Here is a 10,428-nt window from a genome sequence, read left to right on the forward strand (position 1 = left end):
TAGTGTATGAGTTTAGGTTCATAATAAAACAAACATTTCCTAAACTAAAAACAAAAGTAAAACAACGGTACAATATTGTACCACGTGGCTCGGCTATCATCCCATGGTGGGCTATGAAGGGAGGGTTTTGATCCAGCTATGCTGAATCCAGTCAGATCTCTACGAGCGCGGTTGATCGCAATATTCCTCGATTTAGATGAGGCTAAAGTAATACAACGAACTTAAAGGTTTCATTCCATTAGAAAACGGATGGAAACAAAGAAGGTGCTAAAGCGGTCGATTTAATTTGTGTGTCACATGACATATCTTTTGTATCGCTTTCCCCATTCCCACTCAGAAGCAAAGTAAAAATGTCTATGTGCAAACAGCATAAAACCAGAACAGCCTGGGGGTAACTCGTAGTCTGTTTAGGTTGTATGCTGTTTGCTGCTCATCAGTAACTAAGGATTGGAAATGAAGCCTTTAAGACTTGAAGTTAGTAAGAAAGATCTTATAATAAATTCAACTTTCTAAGCGATAATACATGTGTAAAAATATGTATATATGTGGTAAAGTGTTATTTCGATTCAGCTAAGAATACTCTTTAAGGAAAAGAATATGTTGGTATGGGGGTCTCTGTGTGCAAAATGATGCATTTATATTTGCTTTAGGTTGTTGATTTTACCTTAAAATATATCAGGACAGTATGAAGTGTATTTTGACCAAAATAGCCCTTGTAAAATGTCTCAGGTAACGATGCTTCGGTGCAGTGGCACTTTACCAGGGAGAAAGTCTGGTAAAGTAAAGTCAATTCAGTTTTTGGATGGGATTATTTAAAAGGAAGAATACCGGTAATTTATTTAAACAAAATGTATAATATAAAATTTCTCGTAATTACAACGTATTACAATTTTACATTGTGTAACGTTTAAAACAGTGCTCAGTGATCGAAACTTATAAACAATAGAGTAAACTGTGCACGTTAACTCATTCAATACAAAGCGAACGTCAAATACATTTTGTGTAATTTAATACGTGTTGTATTCAATTTAGTACTTAAGTACAAATGAAAAAATGCTACAAGTAAACCATGTTGGCTGGTAATTACACTGACAAAAGCAGTTCAGTTTTTTTTTAAAGGGTGTAGTTCAAATATTTAAAAAATCATTTTCGAACCACGCTATATATGGACATACATAGGCAAGTGATGACAGTCTTGATTTCTGGCGGGCGGAGGTGCCATAAAATAAACCTCGGAATACATGATTATATTGTGTTCTTTATATTGTGTACACTAAAAAAGAACTTACGCCTCTCATAACTCTTGTGATATATTCAACAGTGTTTTAACCGGCTATTGAGATTTCACAGGCTAAAACCTTGTACTTTCGTCGCGACCATGGAACGGTGTCCGCTATGTTTTGGAACCTTCCAGAAGCCAAAGCTTCTTCCGTGCCTGGACACCATATGTTTCACGTGCCTCGATGAATACGTGCTCAAGCATGCGCGCGCATCAGGGACATTCCCGTGCCCGGTGTGTGGCTTGGAACTTCCGGTACCGGATGGCGGCGTATCCAAATTTGATGACAACCAGCACATCAAGGTGGAACAGACGCTCGAGCGCGCCCAGGCGGCACATGGAGGTCATGTTCCTTGCGAGGTGAGAATAAGGGACAGGCCATGGGGTATTTTATTTAAGAAGTTTTTGTTATATAACTTTATTTATCTGAAGTCTTTGAATATCTAATCGGAGTTCTTAGGTGTAGAAATCAGACCTTCTTTGAAAAAAATCTGTTCCAGCTATGATAGTTAATTCGATTAAAAAACGTGTGGTCAAATTAGGAAATACAAATTCACAAAGTATCCATGTAAATGCACATTCCAAATAAATATCGTGATTCGTAATGATATACACCGCGTTCTGGGAAAACAGGGCCTAATGCATGTGCGTAAAGTGTCGTCCCAGATTAGCCTGTTCAGTCCGCTCAGGCCAATCACGATCGACGCTTTACGTTTTTATCGAAATTTTCGTTGTAAGAGTCTCGATCTACGCGAACATCATGTTTTGGCGGAGAGTATTGGCATGTGCAGTCTTTGAAGATACTTTACGCACATGCCAAAACGCGGCTTATTTATTGCCTAGTGTAATACTTATAAAACATTATTAGTAACATAATTGCTCATTTCTCTGACTACTTCAGAATACAATATTCTCTAAAGAGGAGTTTCGCATCATTACGAATGTTCTTAATTTGAATTGCCTACGGTCAAGGGGGCAAACTTTACTCCTAGTCAATGACGTCGAAAAGCACAACAACTAAACACAGACCTAAGTGTTGTAATGATGAGTACAATGTTTATCGTCATTATCGAAGAGCCAATGTTTCTTTTTCATATATTAGCCTTATGCCAGTGTTTCCCTCTCCTAAATAGTAAATACCCATATGCCCGTGTTTCGTTCTCCCATATTACTTACACGCCCGTGTTTCCACCCCCACATTACCCATACTTCAGTGTTTCCACCCAGGTTCATTACACATACCAAATGTTTCTATTCTCCACATTACCCATACTGCCGTATTTTCTTCACCAAAATTATCCATACCCCCGCGTTTTCCTCCCCCACATTTCCCATACCTCCAAATTTCCTTTACCAAAATTACCCATACGCCAGTGTTCATGTCCCCCACATAACCCAAACACCAGTGTTTACCTCACCAACATTACCCATACTCCCGTTTCCAACCCACATTACCCATACGCCGGGTTTCCAACCCCCCACATTACCCATACACGCATGTTCCCCCTCATTACCCATACGCCATTGTTTTTCTCCCCGTATAACCCATACGCCTATGTTTCTGTCCCCCACAATAACCGTACTCCGGTGGTTCCCTCCCCAACGTTAGCAATACTCCCATGCCCCCCCCCCCCCTCATTACCCATACGCCGGGTTTTCTCTCCTCCACATTACCCTTACTCCCGTGTTACCCCCTCATCACCCATACGCCAATGATTTTCTCCGTCATATTACCCATACGTGTTTTCCGTATGTCAGTTTTTCACATACGTCCGTATTTCCCTCACCAGGTGTGCGAAGAGAAGAAGGACGCCACACAGCGGTGCATCGACTGCGAGCAGAACTTCTGTGGCGCCTTTAGTCGGGCACATCTGCGCCTTAACGCGGCTCGTACCCACACGCCCTTGTCAGTCTGGCAGGTCCAGAGGGAAGGCACTTCCTCATGACGACTGGTGGGTGGTAGACTTCACAGTTGTAGGTCTTTTCCCCAGGATTGTGCTAATGCTCAGATGCATACACAAGCGCTTGTGTGCATGTGTGCACGGTTGTAGTACCAAATACCGTATTTTTAAAAACTGGGTTTTCGCTTTTAAGAGACTTTCTATAAACGAAAAGTACAATACAAGTGGAAAGTGTCGTTCATGATAAGTCTATGAGGACATGAATTTAGCCCCATTTTCTCAGAGCGAGGATAATATTTATTAGAACGTACTAGTATTTAGTTAGAGAAATATTAGGAGGGAAACAAATTTAGTTAAACAAGTTAACGTTACGTTTGATGAATGGCTGGATATTAAATCTGACGCAAGTGTTTGCGATGTGTATTCTTATTTTATTGTTGGACCACGCTGAAATGGCGGAATGACATTAGCCGAGAACCAAACCTTTGAATTAATAATCATTTTGACAATTTAGAATATTAAGTACATGTTATTTAAAACCTTTTATATTATTAAATTATAATGATATTAACAGTGGTTCACACTGCTTATACACAATCTATGTCGCAATTGCCTATTTTATAATTTATAAAGTAAGCAATTGAGACATAAATGATGTTTTAGTAGTATGAGCCATTGTTAATAATGCTCATGGGGTCATTGTCGACCTGAAATGGCCCAAAAGTCACCCGGGGGTGACTAGAAGCCGATTATTGTCACCCTTGGGTGACTTCAAGCCGATTCAAGTCACCCTTGGGTGACATGAAGCCGATTCTTGTCACCCGGGAGCTTGAAGTAACCCCAGGGTGACATGAATCGGCTTCAAGGCACCCTCTGGTGACTTCAAGCCATTTCAGGTCGACAATGACCCCATGAGCGTAGCGGGAGTGACTAGCGTCGGCTTGAAAACACCCCAGGGTGACATGAATCGGCTTCTAGTCACCCAGGGTGACTTCAAGCCATTTTAGGTCGACAATGACCCAATGAGCGTTAATAATACCAATAAAAATGTATATACGATCACATTATTCATACTATAATAACAAGTACAAGTATACATGTATTATCTTATTTTCTACTGTCTTGCAGGTTACTGCGACAAACATAAGAACGAGGAGCTGACGTTCTACTGCCGTACCTGTCAATATCCGGTGTGCATGCGCTGTCGCCTGACCACGCACGAGGACCACACTACCGAGGATCTCGTGGACTTTGCGTCGCGCACGAGACGAGATCTCAACGTCGCGTTGGACGAGAACAAGGGCTTCCGGTTCCATATGCTGAACGAAATCGAGGAGTTGCGAGTGTACGCCGAGAAAACGAACGAAGCTAAAAACGAAATAACAAAGTTGGTGTCAGGAAGGCGGGAGCAGTTCCACAAAGCGATAGATCGGGTGTGTGACGCAATGTTGAGTAAGCTTGAAACGGAAGTGGAGCGCGAACAGGAGCGCGTAGTCGAGGACAAGGACGCGGTGGAGCGGGACATGCTGACTCTGTCACAGAAGATCGCCACAGCCAACCAAATGGCAGACTTCGGCTCGGATATAGAGGTGGTTCGCTGCCGTCATGACATCCTCGGGAGCCTCAAACTGGCGAAAAAGGAAGTGCCTCTCAGTATGACGGGCATTAAACTCAACATTGAGTTCACATTCCAGACACAGGCGGAAATGAGTCTGCGGTACCTAGTCGGACGTCTTTCCACCGACCTGACCCCGCCCCGCTACATCTCCGTCAGCGAAGTGGCGACGTTCCGCGTGGAGAACACGTCTGACGTAATCAACTCCATCTGTCCCTCGATGGATGATAAGTGCTGGGTGGCGTGCGGCTGGAAGTCCGAGGTGTTCTTATTCGACAGGTTCGGGCAGCGCGTTCGAACTAAGTCTCTTGGTCGTGACGTTGATTGCCTGGCGATAGACTCGGACGGAAACGCGTATGTGTCATGTCGTGAGGAGCATTCCGTCAAGAGATTTGATAGGAACTTCCGGCGTCGAATGGCGACGTTAAACATCGAGTACCCGCGCGGTATAGCGACGACCAACGATAATTAGTTGGTGATCTGCGTCAACAAGACTACTACATATTTCGACTATGATTCTTGCCACGAGAATCGCGTCTTGAAACTGGGTCCTGACGGCGACGCGTCAAAGGAGCTGAAAAATCCGGCCCTGTGCTTCATGTACCCTATCCGGGTGGCGGTGAACATAAACGACGAACTCTTTGTGTCGGACAATCTTAAGCACGCCGTGCTGTTCCTGCGCCCTAACGGCGAGCTGAAGTCGGTGTATGACGGCTACCGGAAGACCGACGATATTACGCTTATCAAGACGCCGACACGTGCTAACCTCAGAACGGCGCACTCGTCAACTTCCAGAACAGGTACAGTCAGTTTCAAGCTTCCGGAGAGCCGGAAAGAGCAGGACGGTCCGTTGGAGTCGACCCCTAAATCCATTATGGACAAGAGCCACTTACAGTTGAACAACAGTCCCAAGACCGTGCAGGCGTCCGACCAGGCGCTTGCGCCCATAAACTACAGTTACGAAAGCACCTTCGACAGCAGCGTAACCATAGAGAGCACCGTCAAAAACGACGACGCGGATGCCGGCAAGAACAATGCACCTGTCCCTGCGTACATCAAGGCGTTCAGCGGTATGACGGGCGCAATGGAGACTGCGAGCGTAACAGACGTCGACTCCGAGGAAGACTTCGCGCCCTACCTGCCACCCTTCGATCCCCGGGGTATCGCGTGCGACAAGTATGGTCACGTGATCGTCTGCGACTATAGCAGCAACATGGTTCACCTGCTGGACAAGCACGGCCGCTTTTTAATGTACCTACTGACGGAGGCCGACGGCATTTTTGGGCCCACTTCCGTCGCCGTCGATAGGGCCGGGTTCTTGTGGGTTGGTGGCGGAGACGCCACCGTGAAGATCTACAGATACATCGACTTTGAAAACATTTGATCCGAGAAAACGAAGTTTAATGTATTTTCGCTTTAATTTTATTTTTCGGTTTAATATAAGTCTGTCATAAGCGAAAATCCAGTTAAGGCGAAAAGTGTCGTACCCGATTAACCTGAGCGTGCGGACTGCATTTTTATCCACAAAACTTATAATTAGTTACAAAATGCATATCAGGGTAGTTACAAAATACTTATTAGGGAAACAATAATGATAATGTTGATGATGATGGTGATGATGATGATAAGGAGGATGATGATGATGATGATGATGATGATGATGATGATGATGATGATGATGATGATGATGATGATGATGATGATGATGATGATGATGATGATGATGATGATGATGATGATGATGATGATGATGATGATGATGGGGTGATGATACTTCTAGAACAATAGATCTGAGCAAATTTTTGTAACCAACATTTCATTTAAATCATTACTTGTTCATGGGGGATCATTTGAAATAAAATGACAATATATGTAAATATTCCATTCATTATCTTGAAGTGTATATCGTATTGCCGGTAGCTAGTATCGCGTGGAATTCTTAAGGACTATTTCGAGAGTCTTAAACGTGACATTCCCTCCGGTTTCGAACCCGAGATATGTTATTGAATATATGTTTAGAAATTATTGTTGCGAGAAAATTGTTTGGCGCGCGTAATGTATCAACAGGAAACCTCAAATGTCTCTACGAGGATAAGGCGGAGCAGTTGTGCCAAAGACTCACTTTTAACGCATTCAAATACAACCCATGAGGCACAATCGGGTCCCGGCGGCACATGACTCACAAAATCGATTTTGAATTATTGTCCTTAATGAATAGAACATCGGGTAATTCACTATAACAATAGATTAATATCAAATTTAAAGCGTCTAAAATTTAAAAAATCACGAGCTTTTAAAGTTTGAGTTAATACGGTAGAGTATACATAATGTAAGTAAATGAATGTATATTATCCGATTTGAAGACGAAAGAATAGACAAAACATTTTCACACGTATATCCATTTTATTATAAGGTACATATGCTTAATTTAATATATCACTTTATGTATTGTATGCACAAAATACTACACAACGAATAGGATTTCTTTTTAAGTTTAGCATCGTATGTATTTGTGGAATTTATTTGAAGGACTTTAAGTTTCAAGATTGCTAAATTGTGTATCAAACAACATATTGCTGGCACTATAATTATCTTTGTTATATTTTTATACGCAAATGATGGCTTTTGGAAATTTCGAAAATGTCACACATGTTTTCACAAATCTTCTTGAATTCGATTCTGGTGAACTTAAAGACTACATCTGGACGTTACCTCGGAAACGGTCAAAATCCAATGTGGAGGTTGGCTTAAATGACAGTTCATAGCTATATATATGGGCAAAATACGTGTTTTTATTGAGGATATATATTATCAATAAAAATTCCGTTGAAATCGGTTGAAAACGAACAATTTAGCGATTTTTATTTTGGAGTCGAGTACAGTAAAGTACGAAAACGTACGTGTTGATAGTTACCGGAAAATAGGCCACAAATATACCCCTTTAAATGAAGAGAACTGCGTAACTTTTCTTATACATGTTGTATTTCATTAATATAATTTGCGTAATGGATTTAATGTTCAAGGAAATAACATACAAAGTCGGTTTGCATAGCTTGTTTTATTTGCATGGGTCAATGAATACGTATATAGTTGGTATCCTATAACGGTAACCCTTTGTTTATTGCGGCCATACTAAGTAACCACTGAATGACGAATACACAAATCGCCAGACCTTATCATCTACAAATTCACCACTTTGAACCGCGACTTCATCTCCAGCGTTCAGCTGTATGACAACCGTCTGACTGCCTTGATCGTATTTTCCACCGTCCCCATGACAATACACGCGCGCAACGAGGTTTCCGTTATGAACCATGGTAGCCCGAACCTCCCCATTCTCGGCACACATAATGCTCGAGGAGATCATATACAAGCCGGACTGTGGAACAATCAAAACACCGTGATTTGCATGGAACCCACCTCCTTCATTCGTCAGTACATTCTCAAAGATGATGTTTTGATTAAGGCCAATATGCTCTTGGTTAGCTATTTACATTGCAGAAAATGCTACAATCCCTTCTGCAACCAATCGTCTGTGTTTGGATTGAAGTACTGTAACAAAAAAAAACAATGGGTGCATACATTCGTTGCTTAATATTCTGAAGGATTTAAATCAAACAACATTCACTTAGATGCGTTCTTTTTTTGTAAATGTGATATTTAATAAATACTCCGGGGCTTCGAAACCCAAAAACATAAAAAAAACAGAATGTTCATGTACATGTTCTTAGAAATATAATATAAAGTTATTTGTCAACTATAACTCGCATTTGTTTTTATTAATACCTATTTTTCATATGTTAAATACAAATAAGTAAAGATTACCAGAAATTGGCCGATCTGCAATTTCACCAAAAGCCGTGTATCTTTCATCTTTGCCACTCCGGTCGGATGATACTGCATTGTCGTTCTCAGGCGTGGCGCTTTTCCAGTTAGACAGTATTCTTTCCTTAACAATCGAAGCGACTTTTTTGTCAGACATGGTATTGTTGCATCCATTCGTTGTATTGGTTTTGTCAGGCAATATGTTGTCAATGTCGTGACTTGTTTTGCATGAAGTTCCTTTATACTATCAAGTTCAACTTTTCGTCTGTTACATAATACATTTGTTCTTTCAAGCGAAGCGAATCTTCTGTCGGACAATGTCTTATATTATTTTCTTTGACATCTTATTTTCCGTTTCACGCGCTGCGATTAATTTCTCGGAAAACGCTTGTTTTACTTCAAGCACAGAGAGCCTGGCAAGCAATGATTGAGAATCCATATCTGTTGCAGCTTCCACGTGTATAAAGGCAAATAAAACACAACATGCCAAAATGGACAATATGGTCTTCATTTCAGAAATGAACGCCTTCCTTTAGAACGCCAACGTTTTCACCTGAAGTACATTTCAGGCAGATAGCTTATCTAATTGCGCTGACATAGTTTAAAGACGAAATAAAGACGAAATGTGTTTCCACAGTCATTCACTTGTTTGCGAATCGTAATACGTTATGCCACTTGGATAACTTATCTAGCGTCATAGTTTAGTGTGACACTTTGAGTCAAATATCCATGTTAAACGTTCCCTTTGTATTACTGATGCCTTGGTTTGCAGGCCATTGGAACTTAAACGTCCTTGCTGGATATAGTACAGCGTTTATGGGTTGGTTACTTTGCACAAAAATCATTATATACCAGTATACAAGCAGTATCAATAAGCGACAAGTTACTTGTTCTATTTAAATACAAACACTAATTACTCTTATAGGCACACGTGTTATCTACAAGTAGCAACCGCAATCACGACATTGGAAGGCAATTAGGGAGCTCCCTGACCACCACTGAAAGTGGCCAAACGGAGCTATGTCACCGTTATTCCGAACCCCGTTACCATAAAGGCGACGCTGTCTCAGCATCAAGCAACCAAATTGAATAGTACGGTTGTGAGGTATCATTTTGAAGGGTCTCATATATGTGCGTTGAAGAGTGAGGTTGGATTTTGTAATGAAATGTATCAGTTTACTATTGCAGCGGCACCATTGTATCTTTGTGTAGGAAATAACACCAAGACATATCTTTTTGATTGATGTTTTTTTTGTTGGTTGGAGAGAAGGTAGCCAGTTTTAGAAATGCGATCAATCATCGTCTGTAAGATAAATTTAATGATCATGATGTTCAACAACATTCTTCCTAGATTGCCGTGGAAAACGCAATTAAAACGGGAATTGTTGATGTAGTGTTTACTATCGACCGAAATATATGAACTATGTGTGAACCATTTGTGAAAAACAATATATTATGGTGGACACTAAGGCGAGAAAAATAACACATTAGAAAAAAAATGTGTGGCGCCAATTTTAGAGAGTCTCTGATAAACGAGAGTAAATTTTCAATTGTTGAACTCATTGACATGTATAGACGTTTGCTAAACCGAGAAAACAAAAATGTGTTCAGAACTGGATAAGATTATAGGCATTGAATGGTATTGTTTGAAGGTACATAATTAAATTAACCGAAGATGAGCTTAGTTGAGTCACATTAAATTCCGATTGAACTACTATATATTTACACTCCATCTTTTTTTTGGCTAAACGACTTCAATTTTGTTTCAATTCATATACTCGTTTTAATATAATTATCATGAAAACTCT

General features: G+C 40.9%; 1 protein-coding gene and 1 long non-coding RNA gene across 2 annotated transcripts; one reads left to right on the forward strand and one right to left on the reverse strand.

Annotated features, from left to right (window-relative positions):
- Nucleotides 1–1,378: 1,378 nt before the first annotated feature.
- On the forward strand, nt 1,379–5,386 carry LOC127831256 (tripartite motif-containing protein 45-like). The gene is made up of 3 exons (XM_052356238.1): nt 1,379–1,639; nt 3,070–3,211; nt 4,309–5,386. The coding sequence occupies exons 1-3, from the start codon at nt 1,379–1,381 to the stop codon at nt 5,265–5,267; spliced, it is 1,362 nt and encodes a 453-aa protein (XP_052212198.1). The 3' UTR covers nt 5,268–5,386.
- A 2,452-nt stretch (nt 5,387–7,838) lies between these two features.
- On the reverse strand, nt 7,839–9,397 carry LOC127831858 (uncharacterized). Its single transcript, XR_008026523.1, has 2 exons — nt 8,621–9,397; nt 7,839–8,347 (listed from the first exon to the last, which is right to left on the reverse strand). It is a non-coding gene; the product is annotated as an uncharacterized LOC127831858 (long non-coding RNA).
- Nucleotides 9,398–10,428: the final 1,031 nt, after the last annotated feature.

The sequence above is a fragment of the Dreissena polymorpha genome, chromosome 5 (assembly GCF_020536995.1).
Source record: "Dreissena polymorpha isolate Duluth1 chromosome 5, UMN_Dpol_1.0, whole genome shotgun sequence".
Taxonomy (NCBI): Eukaryota; Metazoa; Mollusca; class Bivalvia; order Myida; family Dreissenidae; genus Dreissena; species Dreissena polymorpha.